This window comes from Eutrigla gurnardus, assembly GCF_963514095.1.
Source record: "Eutrigla gurnardus genome assembly, chromosome: 9".
Taxonomy (NCBI): domain Eukaryota; kingdom Metazoa; phylum Chordata; class Actinopteri; order Perciformes; family Triglidae; genus Eutrigla; species Eutrigla gurnardus.
In genome coordinates, this window is record NC_139923.1 from 10934635 (window position 1) to 10956242 (window position 21608).

General features: G+C 41.5%; 1 protein-coding gene across 1 annotated transcript; it reads right to left on the reverse strand.

Moving 5' to 3' along the window:
- Positions 1–893: 893 nt before the first annotated feature.
- On the reverse strand, positions 894–20947 carry LOC311018829 (mucin-5B-like; the record flags this gene model as incomplete). The annotated part of the gene is made up of 45 exons (XM_084017898.1): positions 894–1244; positions 1364–1487; positions 1568–1607; positions 1704–1832; positions 1955–2053; positions 2168–2290; positions 2428–2468; positions 2661–2765; positions 2873–3050; positions 3143–3174; positions 3252–3352; positions 3561–3630; positions 3827–4002; positions 4094–4304; positions 4408–4591; positions 4714–4961; positions 5073–5247; positions 5330–5499; positions 5613–5911; positions 8195–10643; positions 10866–10994; positions 12341–12497; positions 12700–12939; positions 13598–13777; positions 13881–13991; positions 14416–14554; positions 14679–14830; positions 15207–15310; positions 15405–15457; positions 15616–15871; positions 15974–16100; positions 16188–16282; positions 17323–17487; positions 17732–17869; positions 17980–18049; positions 18149–18262; positions 18373–18523; positions 18609–18723; positions 18815–18940; positions 19251–19467; positions 19549–19676; positions 19770–19860; positions 20286–20400; positions 20486–20741; positions 20872–20947. The coding sequence occupies 45 exons, from the start codon at positions 20945–20947 to the stop codon at positions 1034–1036; spliced, it is 8670 nt and encodes a 2889-aa protein (XP_083874024.1). The 3' UTR covers positions 894–1033.
- Positions 20948–21608: the final 661 nt, after the last annotated feature.

The following is a 21608-nucleotide window of genomic DNA, read 5'->3' on the forward strand; positions in this document are numbered from 1 at the left end:
GAATGAGGAGAAAATCTCTCCACTCTGACTGAAGGCTGAACCCTAATTCCCTCTAACCCTCTTACACCACTGTGCAGCCCTTGAATGCAGCCCCCTCAGTGAAAAATGTGAAAAGAGTCGGATGAACAACAAACTGGCAGAAGAATTTTAATTAATGAAATGTTAGCATGAAGAAGGACATATGTTGTGAATTCTTCAAGCTTCATGTGTAAATAAACTTCCGTCTTCTCTGCTCCCATGGCACTAACGTTGCCAAGCTGTCACTCCGATCGAGAGTCAGCTCATCAGCAAGCATGACTGCAATTTGCAAACAATGTTTCCATGGAGGTATTGTGTTGATACAGGGAGGATAGTCCAATTGCCAAATTACCATGAAACTGTTTTTATTATGGGCAGTTTTATTTTCTTATCCGTATAGGCACAACTTGTATCACTGAGGTGGTTTAAACAAAGCAGTGTGCCAGAATAATGCACAGGCTTGAAATGAGAAGCACAATGGATCGAAGACATTAGTGAGAGGGACAGAGCAAATAATGGCACTGAAGTATTTTCCGGCTATATATATATATATATATATATAGTCAAGATGTTTGATCCTGTCGTATGTATTCTGTCCATTTTGCCAGCTATATTTTTGGCATTATTTTTTTTTATTTGATACAAAACCATAATATACTATCCTATCATTGTGAAGGACTTTATAGGATGTATCTTTTGGGGTCTTTGTGAACTGAAAAATACATATATTTTTAAATAAATATTATAGTTGATTAAGACTATATTTAAATGCTCATAATCATAACAAGTGTGTAGGTGACAACAAACAGCAAAACACTAACAAAAACCAAACAATAAAATATGGCATGAACAAGACAGAAGAGATGAGACATGTACAGAGTTGCATATTTTTATTTGATCAAATGATAAATATTCTCTCTACAATGGCAAAGACTTTGTAAGAGATTTAATGATTGAGACAATATGGGAAGAAATGTGCCACATCCATTAAGGTGATGACAGTGATGATGTTTTATCACACACGTGGTGAGCTTCGCCTCCTGCGAGCAGGTTGTGCAGCAGCTCTGGTGCAGTCGGTGTGGCCACAGCCACACTCCTCCACATGGAGGTATGAATGGGAAACCACATCGCCATTCAGGCAGTGCAAGTCAACAGTGCGACGGCTGGAGTGTGTCTCCCTACAGCAGGAGCAAGTATGCTGCAGAACAGCTGCTTCTTTAGAGTACCTAAAGAAAGTAGTGGCAGGGTTGATTAATAAATCTACATACAGTTGTAAAAATGTTCACATCCTAATGGGTTTGTGAATATCGAGAGGAATGGGACATATTAGGGATGTCATCCTTACATGGTGAAAGTGTTGCAGGATCCTTCACAATATGGCATATCTACCTCCTGGTAGGACTGACAGCCCTTGTGCATAATATGTGTTTTCATGGATACTAATTTGCAGGCCTTCTCCTTCTCCACACCTTTACAAATGAGATGCACAATTAGCTTGTCATGTTTCAAGTAACTCCCAACCAAAAAGTAAAGAAAATATCATACTCACAAATTTTACAACAGCCATTTGCTGCAGTCTCCACTGTGCCCTGAGAGGGTAAATTCACAACACCGGCATGTTTAGTTTAAACAGTTCTCACGGATAATCCAGATACATTTGGTGAAGGTGATTAAATGTTACTTACAGGTTGGCAGTTGCTCTGCTGGAATGGTGGGCAGACAATGTGTGACTTAAACGTTGTTAAAGTGTCACCGACTTTAATGCAGGTGTAGTGTTGACACTTATTCACGGGTGGTGACCAGGTATCTCCTGGCTGGAGAGTAGTGAGACGAATATGCAGACAAACACACGCGACACATATCAAAATACTGCTGTACTTCAGTCTATTAAAAATGATCATGTCGATTCAGAGCCAACAGAGGAGATCCAACTTACCTTCAAGAGCTTCTTGGTATCATTAACACTGATGATACAGTGTGTCTGTACACACTTCCCACAGCATTCATCTGGATCAGTTTCCAGATATTCATATCCCTGATAGGGGGGGGGGTTACATTTTCCCAGTTAGTGTATTCTGGTAAGAAAATAACTTGTATTTCATATTATATGTATTGCATGTATGAGTATAATAGGTGTATGTTCTCTTACCATGTCACAGTTTTCTTGACATTTCTTAAACTCACAACTTATCTTGAATAGACCAGAAGTGGGGTCCACCTCATTGGTACAGACACAGTCCTGGCATAGAGGCCCAGGAACAGAAGTGCCAGGCTAGCAAATAAAAAAGTAACGTATTCATACTTGTGTTTTTGGCCAATCAGAATGTGTCTAGCCGAAATCATTCATTGACAAAGCGATATTTTAAGAAATCCATAGTCAGATATTATATGTTTCTATTTCTAATGTACCTTGTATTCAGAGTCTTTGTGGACACAAACTCTTTTAGGCTCTAGAAAAGAGTAAGAAAATGGGAAATAACATAAAAACACCACTACCATCATTAGGTTTTATGTAAATTCAAACTATGATTTGTTATGTCCATGGGACATATGTAAGTGTGTGTGTTAACCCTCCCTGCCAGAGGGAAATGCTGCTCCGTTGTGTGTGTTTTTCTCTCTGTCTCTAGATTTGAGGAACTCACCGCATCTATGTTCTGGACAGCATTTTCCCTCAGGAACAAAGATGACTGGCATATATCCCACTGGACAATTCATTCTGTTGACTGGGCAAGTGTTGCTTTGACATTCTGTGGGGGATGATAGTAAATAATTAAGAGCCATCAATATCATAATCAATGTTTAACATTCTGAAACCTCTGGAGAACAAATGTTGCATTGATGCTACATGTCTTACGGCAAACAAAGGACGAACAGCAGCGATCTGACGGATTCGTTTGGTTGACGAGGACAAACCCAGGTCCAGTGCAGTTTGCTACAGGTGTTGTTGGGCACTCCTTGGCCTTGCAAATCACTGTCTTGGTGGACTCATCACATTTGCAGTTTTGGCATTTGTATTCAAATTCCTCATTAAACTAAAAGAGCAAACCATAGTCATGATGTAATTAACTCTGGCGGGTAAACAACACGGATTAGAATTTGAACCAAACGTGAACAGAAGACTCACCTCGCGTGGAACGCCCTCAGGATCGAGGCATCCTGTTGGACAAAGAGCACTTCATTGATATGATGTATTCAGCTCAATGATAAGACTTAGGAATATACACCACACTTACCACACTTCTCAACACATATGCTAGACTCTTTGTTGAAGAGTTTCATTCCATCAGGACAAAAGCAGCCTTCAGTAGTGTAGTTCATGGTTGGTTCATTTGGACTGTAGTGTTGAATTGTCAAGAAATGTTATTTCTTCAAATCTCGAAAACATAGTTAATTTGACACACTGTATTCTGCTCTACTTATTGCCAGCAGGTGGTCAACAAGAAATATCTGTTGTCACTGTCCATTATGATCTTTGTTTCAGGAAATGCTAAAGTGCACAAAGAACTGTGAATTGAATACATTTAATTTATGATTAAACTTACTTGTCTTCACAGGTTGGCTGTTCTGCAGGTCCACATGGTTTGTAAACTTTGTTTGACGGGCAGTCATTTGCTGTTAGTGACGAAAAGAACTGAATTGGTCCTTCATACTAATATATTCTGCCAACCTACTGTATATAATCAAATGTGCAGCAACATGCTTGATGTGTGCTAGATACAACAAAAGTAAAGGAAATTATTTCAACCTCTATGGATCCTCCGACCTGAGCATACAAGTAAAGAAAAACAACCAATGAGGTTTTGCTTACCACACAGCCTGGTGTGATTCCTCCAGTGCAAACAAACCCCAGCCTGAGCACAGGCAGCAGCATATGTCTGCAAACTTGTGCACTCCACTGCTGGGTTGGAAACATGGCAGCTATCAAAAACACAACCTTGGTAGAAATTGTCAGGAGAGACAAAGGGATGGCATGCTGCAAAGATACTGTGGAAGTAAAACACAGATAGAAATTTAATTTTAATATGTCAGACTTTTGGGGATGAAAGTGAACTACTTCAATCGATTAGATGTCTACCTGCTCTTAACCATGTCACATATGGAGTCTGGTCTGCATGGAGTTAAGGTTGGTAGAGGTTCAGGAACATTGGTGGGCAGCACAGATGGTATTTGGCAGTTGGGTTGGTAAATGTGTTTTGCAGGCCAATAGTCGGCCATCACGGCACAATTTTCGACTAGCTGGCCTCCAGGCAACATGCAGTCATCAGCCTGGTTGTTAGTGCATGTTCCTGATGGTAGAGTCACAAAAGAGTTCATTTTATAGTCAACTTCAAACAGGTTATTATTATTATTTTTTTAACCAATATGGCCACTGGAGAGAGATGTTCTTACCACAATGGCCCTGTGTGTTACTGCCAAAGAGCTGATATGGAAGGGTGACACTAAAGCCCGTTATTCCAAATGTAATGACCACTTTTAGGCGAGGGATCTCCAAAACCAAGTTAATGCCAGAATCCAAGATTTTAAGACCATTTTGTGAATAAGGCAGTTTCAGTCTTATTCCATTTTTCAGCGCCTACAGCGGAAAAGTTAAGACATTACATGACAAGCAAAAATATGATATACTGTGACAAAAGGATCAGTCATTGCTACGTTTTTCAGAACATACTATAAAACTTTCAAATGACCATATTTTACCTCCAACTGCGCAGTGCCAAGAAGGTTATGATTTATAAGTGTGACAACCTCGGAGTGGTAGGATATAATTATTGATCGTGGACAGGATACGTCTTCAGTGGGATCACATAAGACATTGTCAATATAAATGTTTAAATGATATTTTGGTGAAATCTCCTCCATCAAGACGTATGTACAGTTTCCTTGATAACTGTAGTAGAATCCATCAAATGTAATGTAATGAGGATCGCCCCAGCCTTCACATACACCTAAATGGAAACAAAAATGTCTGTTAAAAATCGAAAATGTACTTACTAGAAAAACATGAGTAAATAAATACATCATCAATCATACATCCTTTTCAAAACAAAGAGGCTTACAGTCACAAGCATAATGCTGGCAGCAGTAGTGCTCATCATACACAAGAACTGGTTTCTTTCCATTGGTGCAAGTGATGTTCTCAAGGGGTGGACATTCATAGGGTACTATTACAATTGTATTGTTCTCAATGCATTTGGCCATGGTGCAGTTGCACAACCAGAAGGTCTCATTTTGCTGTGTAAAGAGAAAAAAGGAGAAAATATTTTTGAAGTATTTTTTCTTTTTTTTTTAGAAGAAGATAAATTAAGATTCTTACCTGTACATCCCATTCAGGACATCCAGGAGTTTTGGTTGGGGTGGGTGTAGGCAAGGTCGTGGTCATGGTCCCGCAAATTGTAGTCTCGTTGTGAATCTCACAAATATCAGAACATATCATTGTGAGGCATACACCTGATCCAATGTGTTCCAAGTAAAATATTACATCCCCTAAAGTTGAGAGAAAGAAAAAATCCAACAGTGGTAAACGGTAAAAGGAAATACAGAGTATTTAAGAACTATTTGAACTTGTTACTATCAAAGATATAATTGTTATTTCTTACCTGGCCTATAATGCTTCCCATTAAATATACAGAAACATTCTGTAGTGGCAGTGGTTGTTGGCCCTTCAGTGGTTGTGGTTGGCTCTTCAGTTGTAGTAGTAGGTTCAGTTGATAGGGTTGTAGAATGTGTGGTTGTGGTTGGCTCTTTGGTTGTAGTAGTAGGTTTAGTTGGTAGGGTTGTCGATTGTGTGGTTGTGGTTGTCTCCTGGGTTGTAGTAGTGGGAGCTTCAGTGGTTAGGGTTGTAGATTGTGTGGTTGTGGTTGGCTCTTTGGATGTAGTAGTAGTTGCAGTGAATGCACTGACAGCGCCAGTTGGATACACGGACGTTGGCAATATGGGACCTGTCTCAGCTGTTTGTAATGTTGTGAAAGTTGTCGAAACAAAAGTTGGCCCTTCAGTGGTTGAAGTTGGCTTCTCTGTTGTAGTAGAAGAAGGTGCAGTTGATAGGGTTGTAGATTTTGTGGTTGTCGTTGGCTCTTGGGTTGTAGTAGTAGTAGGTTCGGTGGTTAGGGTTGTAGATTGTGTGGTTGTCGTTGGCTCTTGGGTTGTAGTAGTAGTAGGTTCAGTGGTTAGGGTTGTAGATTGTGTGGTTGTGGTTGGCTCCTGGGTTGTAGAAGAAGGGGGTTCAGTTGATAGGGTTGTAGATTTTGTGGTTTTCGTTGGCTCTTGGGTTGTAGTAGTAGTAGGTTCAGTGGTAAGGGTTGTAGATTGTGTGGTTGTGGTTGGCTCTTGGGTTGTAAAAGAAGGGGGTTCAGTTGATAGGGTTGTAGATTTTGTGGTTTTGGTTGGCTCTTGGGTTGTAGTAGTAGTAGGTTCAGTGGTAAGGGTAGTAGTTTGTGTGGTTGTGGTTGGCTCTTGGGTGGTGGTAGTGGTAGGTTCAGTTGATAGGGTTGTAGATTGTGTGGTTGTTGTTGGCTCTTGGGTTGTAGTAGTAGTAGGTTCAGTGGTAAGGGTAGTAGTTTGTGTGGTTGTGGTTGGCTCCTGGGTTGTAGAAGAAGGGGGTTCAGTTGATAGGGTTGTAGATTTTGTGGTTTTCGTTGGCTCTTGGGTTGTAGTAGTAGTAGGTTCAGTGGTAAGGGTTGTAGATTGTGTGGTTGTGGTTGGCTCTTGGGTTGTAGAAGAAGGGGGTTCAGTTGATAGGGTTGTAGATTTTGTGGTTTTCGTTGGCTCTTGGGTTGTAGTAGCAGTAGGTTCAGTGGTAAGGGTTGTAGATTGTGTGGTTGTGGTTGGCTCTTGGGTTGTAGAAGAAGGGGGTTCAGTTGATAGGGTTGTAGATTTTGTGGTTTTGGTTGGCTCTTGGGTTGTAGTAGTAGTAGGTTCAGTGGTAAGGGTAGTAGTTTGTGTGGTTGTGGTTGGCTCTTGGGTGGTGGTAGTGGTAGGTTCAGTCGATAGGGTTGTAGATTGTGTGGTTGTTGTTGGCTCTTGGGTTGTAGTAGTAGTAGGTTCAGTGGTAAGGGTAGTAGATTGTGTGGTTGTGGTTGGCTCCTGGGTTGTAGAAGAAGGGGGTTCAGTTGATAGGGTTGTAGATTTTGTGGTTTTCGTTGGCTCTTGGGTTGTAGTAGTAGTAGGTTCAGTGGTAAGGGTTGTATATTGTGTGGTTGTGGTTGGCTCTTGGGTTGTAGAAGAAGGGGGTTCAGTTGATAGGGTTGTAGATTTTGTGGTTTTGGTTGGCTCTTGGGTTGTAGTAGTAGTAGGTTCAGTGGTAAGGGTAGTAGTTTGTGTGGTTGTGGTTGGCTCTTGGGTGGTGGTAGTGGTAGGTTCAGTTGATAGGGTTGTAGATTGTGTGGTTGTTGTTGGCTCTTGGGTTGTAGTAGTAGTAGGTTCAGTGGTAAGGGTAGTAGTTTGTGTGGTTGTGGTTGGCTCCTGGGTTGTAGAAGAAGGGGGTTCAGTTGATAGGGTTGTAGATTTTGTGGTTTTCGTTGGCTCTTGGGTTGTAGTAGTAGTAGGTTCAGTGGTAAGGGTTGTATATTGTGTGGTTGTGGTTGGCTCTTGGGTTGTAGAAGAAGGGGGTTCAGTTGATAGGGTTGTAGATTTTGTGGTTTTGGTTGGCTCTTGGGTTGTAGTAGTAGTAGGTTCAGTGGTAAGGGTAGTAGTTTGTGTGGTTGTGGTTGGCTCTTGGGTGGTGGTAGTGGTGGGTTCAGTTGATAGGGTTGTAGATTGTGTGGTTGTGGTTGTGGTTGGCTCTTGGGTTGTAGTAGTAGGAGGTTCAGTGGTTAAGGTTGTAGATTGTGTGGTTGTGGTTGGCTCCTGGGTTGTAGAAGATAGGGTTGATGGGGTTGTCAGGGTAGTGGGATGACATATCCCTACCTCACAACATACTCTGATCTTATAGTTGAAACACTTCCGTGGGGGTCTGAATTGGTCTTCTTGTTTACATATCAAACCATACCCCACATCGCAAGTAACAACTTGCCCAGTCTGACTCACAAAGTCATTGAAGTCTTTGTCAGGATAATCTGTTGCCCGACAGTCAATTTCTTTGGGATTTTTGCAAATCTTTTTACCACTATTTATGATGTTCTCGTATGTTTCCCAGTCACTTTTATCCTCTAGAGGGTTATGCACATCATACCAATCTGACCAATCACATGTTGTAATACACGGTGGGGTTGGCTCCTGGGTTGTAGTTGTAGGAGGTTCAGTGGTTAGGGTAGTAGATTGTGTGGTTGTGGTTGTAGTAGTAGGAGCTTCACTGGGTAGGCTTGTCTCCTGGGTTGTAGTTGTAGGAGGTTCAGTGGTTAGAGTTGTAGATTGTGTGGTTGTGGTTGTAGTAGTAGGAGCTTCACTGGGTAGGCTTGTCTCCTGGGTTGTAGTTGTAGGAGGTTCAGTGGTTAGGGTTGTAGATTGTGTGGTTGTGGTTGTAGTAGTAGGAGCTTCACTGGGTAGGCTTGTCTCCTGGGTTGTAGTTGTAGGAGGTTCAGTGGTTAGGGTAGTAGATTGTGTGGTTGTGGTTGTAGTAGTAGGAGCTTCACTGGGTAGGCTTGTCTCCTGGGTTGTAGTTGTAGGAGGTTCTGTGGTTAGGGTTGTAGATTGTGTGGTTGTGGTTGTAGTAGTAGGAGCTTCACTGGGTAGGCTTGTCTCCTGGGTTGTAGTTGTAGGAGGTTCAGTGGTTAGGGTAGTAGATTGTGTGGTTGTGGTTGGCTCTTGGGTCATGGTAGTAGTCGGTTCAGTTGATAGGGTTGTAGATTGTGTGGTTGTGGTTGTAGTAGTAGGAGCTTCACTGGGTAAGCTTGTCTCCTGGGTTGTAGTTGTAGGAGGTTCAGTGGTTAGGGTTGTAGATTGTGTGGTTGTGGTTGTAGTAGTAGGAGCTTCACTGGGTAGGCTTGTCTCCTGGGTTGTAGTTGTAGGAGGTTCAGTGGTTAGGGTAGTAGATTGTGTGGTTGTGGTTGTAGTAGTAGGAGCTTCACTGGGTAGGCTTGTCTCCTGGGTTGTAGTTGTAGGAGGTTCAGTGGTTAGGGTTGTAGATTGTGTGGTTGTGGTTGTAGTAGTAGGAGCTTCACTGGGTAGGCTTGTCTCCTGGGTTGTAGTTGTAGGAGGTTCAGTGGTTAGGGTAGTAGATTGTGTGGTTGTGGTTGTAGTAGTAGGAGCTTCACTGGGTAGGCTTGTCTCCTGGGTTGTAGTTGTAGGAGGTTCAGTGGTTAGGGTTGTAGATTGTGTGGTTGTGGTTGTAGTAGTAGGAGCTTCACTGGCTAGGCTTGTCTCCTGGGTTGTAGTTGTAGGAGGTTCAGTGGTTAGGGTTGTAGATTGTGTGGTTGTGGTTGTAGTAGTAGGAGCTTCACTGGGTAGGCTTGTCTCCTGGGTTGTAGTTGTAGGAGGTTCAGTGGTTAGGGTAGTAGATTGTGTGGTTGTGGTTGGCTCTTGGGTCGTGGTAGTAGTAGGTTCAGTTGATAGGGTTGTAGATTGTGTGGTTGTGGTTGTAGTAGTAGGAGCTTCACTGGGAAATCTTGTCTCCTGGGTTGTAGTTGTAGGAGGTTCAGTGGTTAGGGTTGTAGATTGTGTGGTTGTGGTTGTTTCTCCAGTTGTAGTAGGGGGTGTGGTTGATGGGGTTGTCAGGGTAGTGGGATGACATATCCCTACCTCACAACATACTCTGATCTTATAGTTGAAACACTTCCGTGGAGGTCTGAATTGGTCTTCTTGTTTACATATCAAACCATACCCCACATCGCAAGTAACAACTTGCCCAGTCTGACTCACAAATTCATTGAAGTCTTTGTCAGGATAATCTGTTGCCCGACAGTCAATTTCTTTGGGATTTTTGCAAATCTTTTTACCACTATTTATGATGTTCTCGTATGTTTCCCAGTCACTTTTATCCTCTAGAGGGTTATGCACATCATACCAATCTGACCAATCACATGTTGTAATACACGGTGAACTAGTATCAGTTGGTGTTGCTGTAGATTGTGTGGTTGTGGTTGGCTCTTTGGTTGTCCTAGTGGTTTCACTGGGTGGGGTTGGCTCCTGGGTTGTAGTTTTAGGAGGTTCAGTGGTTAGGGTAGTAGATTGTGTGGTTGTGGTTGTAGTAGTAGGAGCTTCACTGGGTAGGCTTGTCTCCTGGGTTGTAGTTGTAGGAGGTTCAGTGGTTAGGGTTGTAGATTGTGTGGTTGTGGTTGTAGTAGTAGGAGCTTCACTGGGTGGGCTTGGCTCCTGGGTTGTAGTTGTAGGAGGTTCAGTGGTTAGGGTTGTAGATTGTGTGGTTGTGGTTGTAGTAGTAGGAGCTTCACTTGGTGGGCTTGTCTCCTGGGTTGTAGTAGTAGGAGGTTCAGTTGATAGGGTAGTCAATTGTGTAGTTGTGGTTGGCTCGTGGGTTGTAGTAGTAGTAGTAGAGCAAGTTTCATTTTCAAAAATCACAGTTGAATTCTTGCATATTGCATAGTAGCACATTCCCAAATTGTCAGTGACATTGTAAATTACTTCATCTTCTTTGTATCTAGTATTGTTGTAGAAGCAACCTGGACATTCCTCCACACACATCCCAGTCTCCTCATCAAATATGGGTTTATCCTCTGGACATACAGGGTAACAGCCTGTACAAATCACAGCATAAAAACATAATACATTGTTGTCTGTTTTTTTTTTTTACAGTAAAAGTATTGTTATTCATATAGTTTATTATAGTTGGCCAGTTGGTCTTTTGAACCTCTTCTTATTTTGCCACATAAAGTGAGCCAAATTGGATCGGTTCAACATTTAAGATACTAAGTTATTCAGAATTGAGGTGAGACATTGTGAGTTAATCTCTTTCTTACCTTCCAGGTTAGGTAAAGGTTTGCTACAAGTTTCTTCTGGATGTAAACAGGTCTTGTAGCAAGGTTTGTGGCAAGGGTTGTAGTGCCACTTGCATTCATTTGGTTTGTTGTAGTAATCACAAAAGACAGCTGTTGAAGAAAAAAAGATACCAGGTATGTTATATTTTTACATTAAGGAAAAAATGTAGGCCTAGGGATTGCAAATATGTTTTTTCTTAAATAGTGATAGCACAGAGAAACAGGAAATGTGGATTAAGAGAGTAAGGTCATGACAAGCAAACAGCTTTGCCAGCCAGAAGTTGAACCAGCAAACCGGTCACCTTTGCTTAGTGTACATCATGTAAATAAATCATTGTCGTCTTTGAAAGTAATATCTTCATAAACCCCTGCACTAGTGCCTATTTACATTTGGGGCCCTAGTTTCGTGGCGCAGCGCAGGATGGTGCAGGATAGCGCAGGGTGGCGGAGCTGGCGCAATGCAAGTTTCAATCAGCGCAGCCTTGCGCACGGTCAGTTTGGCAGTTTGGTGGATTGCCTGCGCCAAGATGGTTGTGGCGGCGCAGCAGGGGGAGGCGTCGTAGATTCAGCTTGGCGCAGCGGAAGTTTCGTGGCAAAAAGCCTCGCCGAGACTGCGCCGAAAGCCTGCCAGCTCCGACCTGGTCTACTCTTGGCGCAAGGCGAATTACAGCTGGCGGAGTGGCAGTTTGGCTCACCGGCGCGCCCTAACCCTGGTGTTGGACGGGGGAATCCGGTGCAGCTGTGGAGCGCAGATGATGAAGACGGTGATGATGATGATGATGATTAATGGCCCGGCCGGCTCGTGCAGGCACCGGGTTCTCGCCACCATTATGTCTACTGCTGTGCGCCCTGACCCTGTTTTGGGAAAGACATGCCTAAAATGTGCCTACAATTTCTTTAGTGATATAATATCGGCATTATAATTACTATGTCTATACGCACGCACAGCGCATGATGCACGTGGTGGGAGGCGGCACTTCTTCTGTCATTGGGTTGTCAAATGACGAAACTTGCACTGAACCTCCCCTAACGCATTAAAGGTGAGGAGAGGAGCTCATTTGATTGGTGAAGATCTGAATCGGCTGTGTTAATCGCAGTCCACGCCTTGTCGCCTCCTCGTCTCCCACTCACGCCTTCTTTTCCTCCCTCTTTCCCACTTGCGCAGGTGGGAGTGATGGGAGGAGTCACAGGAGGATTGCCTGCGCGGTGCACGAAACTTGCAAAGTCCAGGTGGACACACCCCGTCGGCGTGGCGCAGGTGCGCTGCACCTCGACTGCGCCTGTTCTACGAAACTAGGGCCCTGGGTGTCCATTCACAAATGTGAATATATATATATATATATATATATATATATATATATATATATATATATATATATATCAAACAATCAAACAATCAAACAACAAAAACATTTTTGAAGCCACAGTTCATAAGGGTAAAATTGTTGTTTACTTACGACAGATTTCTGGAGATCTCCATGCAACACAGACAGAAGCCTCATTACAAGCTTGAGCATAAGCGGCAACAGCTGAGCAGAAACACTCGCAGTCTCCTCCAGTGTCGCAGGCACATGAGTCTTTCACACAGTTTTCATAAAATGGATGGGGAGGTACCTGTTCAGTTATCAAATATAGATATAGATGGATCATAGATTTATGAAAATGAAGAATACCAACACTGACATGACAAGAACACGCAAACTCCAAACAGAAGGTGCTGTGAGGCAACAGTGCTAACCACTACACCACCGTGCCGTCCTGTTTTCAACCATCAAACTTTAAATAATGATAAATTAGATAAAAAATGTTTCATTACCTTTTTGTGGCACCCTTTGAACGTATCTCCAGTTATGATGCTGCACATCATTTTTGCCCAGTGATGTCGATTGGGTCTTGCTTCACAAGGGTAAGCATTCATATCGACATCTGGACACTGACTTGATACTTTCCAACTGTTTGCAAATTCTAATGGATTGCTCACTACCAGCTGACCCTGGGTGGTGAAGTCGTTCTGTCCATCACCATCGAAATCTCCACACAGGCCACATACCTCTCCCTGTACAGCCAAACAAAAGGAGTCGTGACCTCTTTCACATAAATATTCCATATTAATATTCTTTGGCATTACAACAAACACACATTTTCCAGGCATTGATCTACTTCAAGTTGACAAACAGATGACTATCATGTTAAGAATGTTGTTTATTCAATACATTTTCAGGAATGTTAATTTATTGTAAATCAATACCACTAGTGTCTTTTGTAAGTGGTTTAAAGGTATCTGTAAATACTACAAATGGAAAAAAAAGGTACAGCATATCAGAAATATACTCTTCCATCCATCCATCCATTGTCTACCGCTTATCCTGTATTCCGGGGGGGGTGGAGCCGATCCCAGCTATCATTGGGCGAAGGTACGGTACACCCTGGACAGGACGCTAGTCTATCACAGGGCTAACATGTAGAGACACACAACCATTCATGGTCACATTCACACCTTTCGGGCAATTTAGAGTCATTCTATCCCCATCCTGCATGTCTTTTGGACTGTGGGAGAAACCCACGCATACACGGGGAGAACATGCAAACTCCACACAGAAGGAACCGACCCAGGAATCGAACCTGGGATCCTCTCGCTGTGAGGCGAGAGTGCTACCCACTACACCACCGTGTAGCCCCTCTTTCGTGTCATTTATACAATTGCTGTGACTCACGCTGTGCTGTGGTTCCAGGATGATGTGAACAGTTGTTTTGCCATCCCACATCACTGCCAGACCAACGGCAGATTCGATTACCAAATACAAGCCAACCTTCCTTATTTTATACTGGATCGCAGCACCATGTCCAAGGTCCATCTCTTCATATTTACCCTTTGAAAGTTTGACTTCCATTCTCTGTAGTGGGTGCATTGTTATATAGGATTATACAAGGGTTATTTGATTGTGTTCAATAATTGTGGGCACAGAATGCATATCAGGGGTTGGTATGAGGTCGTACCCCCAGTTGGATTCTGACAGTTTTGGAGCATGTGGTGCCTGTAGTTCCACATGGTACATTTTCTGTGATGACTCCAAAGTTGTCCTGGACTGTTTTATTGCCGCATTTGTTCTTAAGAGAGAGACACAGAGAGAGCGAGAGTGTCATTAAACATTTTGCTGATTCCCTCAAATCAAACTTCAGCTTGGCTTTATAGTCCAAAATACTTTAAACATGTTAAAGAAAAGCTAGAATGAGATGGAATAAAATGGAAAGTCAAATAGTAAGTTATAGTTAAATCATATAGTTATCTGCATTTTTTTCAAGTAAGCTTAGGAAAGGTCCTAGATTTGTAAAACATCACTCCCTAACTAGAGCTACATTTGCTATGTGCCATTGTATTTGAGGATCCTGATATGTAAGAAATATGCTGATAAGTAAGTGAATGAAATCTCAATTTAATGTGTCCATTATGTAGGCTGTACTGTATGAGTGAGGAAAGGAAGGATTTCAGACACAGCTTGTCATTTGGATGATTATTACATGCTTTGCTTACCTTAACAGCAACATAGGCGCAATGTCCTTGAAACCCGTACGTTTGCCGATCAAAGGTATTGTAGTGACCACTCCCATAAATAATGCAAGTTCCTGGACATTTTTTCTTACTGCACTCCCAGCTCCCACTTTTGCAGGTACTGGATCAGAAATGGTTAAATATAATACAGCGTTTTTAATACTACAATCAAGTAAAACAAACAGGGGAAAAAATGAAATCATATTTCTGCCATATTGTACGTCTGATTAAAAACAAGGTCATACCAGATGTTGCACTGGTCAGGGATTTGTGATCCAGGGGCAAAAATATGCCCATCATGCTGACATGGACAATCATTTTCTTTCACACAGGAACCTTTGCCATCTTCAAGAAGGCCACTTGGACAACGACAGCCAGATTCACAGTCTGTTTGGTCCTGGGAAGAAAGAGAGATCACAGTGATAGGATATGAGAAATAATGATAGATGTGTCATGATTCTCCAAATCCAAGCTGCTGTTTGACATTTGATTTTAAGATCACGATTCGATTCGATTCGATTCTTGATTCGTTGAGATATACAGATCATTGGTTTCAAACACTGTCATTTCTATTTGACAATGTGTCTTTAAAAATGAAAGCTACATGGTATAAAGTGTGAGGGTTTTTGTAATGTTTTTGAACCATGCATGGTCAAATTAAAATAATTTATTTCATATGTATTAACAATAACTTGTGGCCAAAGAGTTCGCTGAGTGCTGTTTTCTTTGGCGGGCACTCCATTGGTTGCTGCAGTCTCTAAAAAAAGACTCACACATTCATCACTGTCCAGATTTAAACAAGTTCGAGCACAGTGCATTCCCAGCTCTCCTGTGCCCGCAGTGGAGCAGTTGAAGAAGACTTTTGGAGAAAGGCATGCTGTAACAGAAGTAGACACCAATTTAATATAAATATTACACATCAACGAGACCAGAATTAATACCAAAATCTTCAGTTGTTAAAAAAAAAGTACTTGATGAGCGGGCTCTCCATGAATGGCAATGAAGCACTCCGTTGGTACACACACTAGAATAAGACACCAAATATATAAAATTACATACAGCACAAAAGTTCTTAAAACCTTACAATTTAGCTTAATTAAATCATATATACTGCAGGCATTGCTAGCATGCTAAATCTTCAGTCTAGGATAACTGAAGTTAAATGTCACAAATGTGACTCACCAGTGCTCATCTTTGATGCTGATGGACTTTCCTGACTTGATGTACACGTCGTCATGGTAGCAGGGACATTTTGCCAAGGGGACGCAGATGCCATTTTCATTTAGGTAAAGACCCTCAGAGCAGGAGCAGCCATCCACAGGCAAGAAGTCTGAAGTGCAACTTTGCTGCATAGTGCCCAGTGATCTGCAGGTCAACTGGCATCTCTGGTGCTTGTAAGAGAAGACCTGTGATACTGGGCAGCTCCTTGTGTATTTATCTGTTTTGTCAACAATACGAGGATGGTTACTTAATAGATTTAAAAGGAACTAATCAAAAGGAGGATGTTCATCAAGAAATCATAGTAAAATAAAATCCTTACCGCACACATTGCCTCTCCATTCTGTCAAGAACTCCCCCTTTGAAGCACAAGCCCGAGCGTAGGAGGAGAAGACGGCACACAGGCAGTCCTCACTCTTCTCACAGTTACAGCTGGCATAAGTGCAGCGCTGCAGAAGATAGTAAACACTTTCATAAAATTCCAGTCCCATTAAAATGTTATTAAATGAAAGAAAAACAAAAAGGGTTTGCAGTACCTTGTAGTACATCTCAGGATCCACCACCGAATGGCACTGCGCGAAGGTGCTGTCTGGACTCAGTAGCAAGGCGCACCAGTGTTTAGCATACACCTCTGGAGAAACAATAACCCTTTATTTTTAATGTCCACTATTCTGTTAAACTGTCAAATTGCCTTAAAAGTGCCTAATACGAGATTGGAAGCAACAAAGCAAGGAGAAGCTGGGATAACAACACATACAGAGGGAGAGTGACTTCATTCTCTGCTCAGGTAGACATTACGACACTATATCTTTGCATAACAAACCTCATAGCAACTCGAGTCAAGGTTTAGTTATCCTTTCCTGATTTCAGGGTGGTGCCAATAATTGAATTGATATTAATAATTCATTAATTAAGAAAAACCGAATCTGCCCCTGCTCGTGCCCCAACATAAATGGTACCCAGTGTGAGGGAGAGTACTGTTGACATGATTTCATTATTGTGCAATATTAATTCCATTAGTATACTTTTGTCAAAATTTTAAAATGTAACCAAAACATAAAATTTTACAAAAATTCAGAAATTCCAAAAGAATGCAATCTAACTGTACTTACAAACAGCTGATTATGATTGTGTCATCCTATTGCTAAGGCAACATTTTTCATCTAAATGTAATCACTCTTTCAGAGTTGAATAATTTGGTCCAACATTTGAATGCCACATAATCAATGCAATTGGTTGATAACGTAAGTGCTCCTTTTAGCCTGTGGCACTGAGCCTTGTGTACTGACTGTTTCTGCAACGCAAGTCAGCCTAATAAGAGTAAAAACAGAGAATAGAGCCACAGAGTGTTACGGACTCTGTGAACATTGAAATTGGACCTTGCTGTTGCATTTGAATACAAACCCCTTCATATTGAGTCAAGGTTCGATTATCTTTTCCCTGATTTCAGGCTGGTGCCTTGTTTTTATAATCCTATTAATATCAATACATTTTTTGATATTAATAATTTTCTATTAATAACCAAATCGGCTCCTAGTGCCCCAACACTCCTTTAAGCACAATATACTTGCAGACTAGAAATAAGTATTCAAATCTGAAAAACAATCTAAGATACGCAGACATGAAAACATGAAAGGAACAGTTAAATAAGAATCATCCAGGGCTTTTTACCACTTTCGACACTGAGGGAACAGGGGTCCTCGAGTCTTTCCTCTCCGTCTCTGCATTTTAGGTTAGCCTTCCAGGAGTTACTGAAGGTTGGTGCCGTTCCCTCTACGATCCCCTGAGGAGTCTTCATGTCATCAGACAGGACCATGTTGTAGTTCCCACATAAACCTGAAGAAACAAAATATTTTAGAATTTAAGTAGATTTTATCTCATACTACTATTTTATTGGCTGAAACCACTAAAAAGGAAATACTAAATTAGGTTTTGATTAATTGACTTAAAATAAAATGTATTCATGGGTGGTTACATACTGTAAATATATACCAAATATCTTCTAGTGGGTGTTTCATGTATTTGGTAAATGTACTGTATTCTGACATACATTTTGATGATGTTCAGACAAAAAACTTACCGCGTGTCTTTGATCTGTAGCTTTGTTCCAGGCTGACATAGACTTGCATGATTGGCACATGCTGGATCTGAATTTGCAACCCAAATTTGGTCTGGAGCATGATGTGAAAGGACGAAGCGTGGAATATGTTGACGCCACCTTTGGATAAAGAAAATACAAAAACAGATCAAATAATTTGCTGATGTCATTGCATGAATGACAAATGGCAATGACATGTTTCTTTCAGAGTTCCTCATTGTCTGACCCACCTGAGTGGTATGGCAGAGTGATGGGCTGCATGTTCTGCTTCACTGTGCCATCAGAAGTAAACATTAACACCTGAATTAGAACAGAATCAGTCAGTTGGGTTGTGGTTGCAGATATCAGTGTGAATCTTAATATGACTACAGTCTTCCCGTCTGACAGATTTTAACTCACATTGGTTCTGTCATTGTTCAGCAGGATTTTAAGGCTCTTAAGACAAGTGTCAAACTCTTGATTCGCACATGGCACCAACTGCACCAGGATGGTAAACTTCGGACTTGCAGGGTCCTTAAAGAAGTATAATAAATAGTGAGTGCAATTAAATATTACATTTTACATCGGCTCATTATACAGTATACATTCTGCCATTTAATTGTACTAAGTTGTGGTTCACACACCTTGCTTTCCACTTTGGCTAGGGTGTAGTAACATTCTCCATGGAAGTTGTAGGTTTTCCCATCAAAGGTAGTTACATGTGAGCCCTCTTCAACTGCACACGTGGCAGGTGTTTGAAGGCTCTCACAAGCCCATCTGCCCTCAATGCATGTACTGAAATAAAAAAAAATATATAACAATATGAATGAATATGAATGAGAAGACAAGATCAAATATGTTGATGAAATATTTGACTTACCACTCCTCTCTGTCCTGTCGGTGGACCTCACCGGAGTTATAGATTTTGTTGTGTTTGCACTGACATTCAGCTTGAGCAACACACCCCCTCATGGAGATATCATCAAACACAGTTCCTGGAGAAGACACATGCAACATGAACTTTCAGAGGCTAGAATCTATGAGGTGAATGAAAAGTGAAACATGTGAAAGCTGAACAGCATTTACCAGGAGGGCAGAAGCAGCCGTCAATTTTGTGGTCCTCGCAGAGTGAACTTGTGTCTAGAAGCGAACATGTATCCATGCAAGGGGAGCCGCTCTCTTTGTAAACCATGTTATGTGGGCACTCTTTAGCTGTGAAGATATGGGACAACATTGAAGTAGGTGTGAATTATTCAACAGTATATGTATTTGCATGTTTGTAGTTTTAACTACATTAATGTTCTTGTGCTATATTTCAAATCACATCAATTACTATTAAAGTCATATTAATAATCCTCTCATGCTAAAGCTGCGTGAGAAATTGAAATCATCTTCAGACAGAAACATTTCAAATGAGTTGCTTTTCCCTGAGCTGATTTGAGTCCTTTATCCCTCTGTCCATCCCGTACCATATAAAATATAAAGATGATAACAAAGTTGAACAGAGACTGCAAACTCTTACCACAGAACTGAGGTGTCCTCCAGGTGGGAGGCTGCCCTCCTGCATGGGAACACTGTCGGGAGAACTCAGACAGTGTACTGCAGACACAGAAGTAATTTGTTCCGTTGGTACAGCCGCACATGTCCTGCACGCAGGCCTGGATGTAAGGTTCGGGGTTTATCAGTTTGGTGCACGAGCTCCAGGGCTCTGATCGCAGCATCTGGTTACAGTTGGTTTGCTAAAATGAAAAAAGAGAAACAGTTACTTTGTTGTGTATATCACCAAATATCACTCTTGCTAAGGTGGATAATAAACTCACAAACTCCTTGCATGAATCCAGCACAGCGACCACTGATTCATCTTCCTCTTCATCGGGGTCCTCACAATTATCGTTCGGGCGATGAACTTTCTGTTTGTTGCCAAACTCGATGGGGCTGATTTTGCGACCTGCATTTGATTGTTATTATATTGTCAAATGTCAAAGATACAGTGGACGATTGGAGAAATGCATTTATACACAGAGTGACTAACCATACATACCATTATGAATGAACTCATCGTGGACAGGAACACCATTGAAGTCTCCACAAAGTCCACAAGTACGATTTGCATAATCATTATCCAGTTCCACCTGTAACATAGCAAGAGGTTGTAACTTTAAAAAAATGTAAGAGCAAACCGTATGCCAGTGAATTGCCTCTTGAAATGAATGGAATGAATAGGAATCAATACTTTGATTGTGATTTAATTCCATAATACTACTGTTTGTATTGTATTGTCCAGTGTAACTCATCCCCTCCATCCACCCCTTCTTCCCAGGAACCCTAACCTTAACCCTACTCAAGGTATTTGTAAGAACAATATCATGACTGTATCTCTGGGAGGTCTGTTACACATACATTAAAAGAAACATGTTATCCAATCTCAGATTTACAAAAATAATCATCATAAAAGGGTTTACCTTAATTGTTCATGTATACATGCCGTAAAGTCTATTAAATGTGCTTCATACAAGATACTAGCTGTGTAGACACATTGCTGCCTGGTGTATCATACCATGACTGCATCGTCACCGTTCCACATGACAGTAATGCCGACTTTAGACTGGAGCTTGATGTAAACCGCATTTTGTTCCACTTGTACTCCTGCATTGTAGTATGGCATTTTGACACTGGGAGAAAGAGACTTTTTTAATAATGCACAAATATAGAAAATAAACTACCATTGTTTTCACAGCTATATGGCATTTTACTTACGGGATGTCATTCACAGTGACCATGTCCTTGGTGAGGTAGAACAAAAGGTCATTGATGTTGACCACCAAGTGACTGACTGTCGGGTTTCCATCTTTATCTTTCTTCTTCATGTGCACAGAGAACTCCTGGTAGGACTCGTGGCAGTCGGAGACCAGGTTGTACTCACACAGACCAGGGAACTGGTACACATCACCGTCAAACGTCTTAAAGTGCTCTCTGCCCCACGTGCTGCAGATGCTGCTGACATGGTTGCGAACTGGGGAAGATTTTGAAGTGTAGACAAGAGTTTGAGTTCCCAAATGACTCATATTGGAGACAATGCTATGCAATATTCATTAGTATGTATAAATAAAGCAAAGTTATCCATCCCCACTACAGAAACTTACCCAGTCTGGCTTGGACATTGATGACACTGGCAACAGACAAAGCAAGGACACACAACCACACACATCTCCACCTCATGTTGCCAGTGTGGGCTTGTTGTCACCAAAGTTGGTAATAGTTGACCAGCACTTGACAGCCCTTTATATTGAGATTGCACCCTTTTTTTTTTTTGCTCACGCCTTCTGTCTGAGTTGGAAGTTTTATTGCCAAGACATGGGAAACATGTGCTGAATGGATGTGTGACGTCTTTCACAAGTCCAATATAATCAATCTGACATCCTCATCGCTTGATTGAACAAATATGCACATTGATTAAGAGTTTTTATTCCTAGAGGAATGGGCTGCAATAAAAATGTTTTGTTGACAGTGTGCTCCTTGTATTATATTAAACGTATGCTTTAATAAGTAGTTACTTCTGAATGAAACTTAACTAACTTAACACTAAATCAGGGTCAAAGACGAGGACGCCATGCTGTGAACTTTTTTTCATTTAACTTTTTAATGTTGTGTTGTGATGATATGATATGTTCAAATGAGAATTGTGTTATGACATGATTAAAGAAATCAAAATATGTATTTGCATTATTGGAATATTGTCCAACCCCTTCACGCCCAGTGTCAGCTGGGATACGCTTGAGCATGCAACATGGATACACACAGGATAAGCCCGTATAAATGACTGTATGACTATGAACAGTGTCAACAAAGCAAAATGACACAACTTCATTTCAGAAAGCAT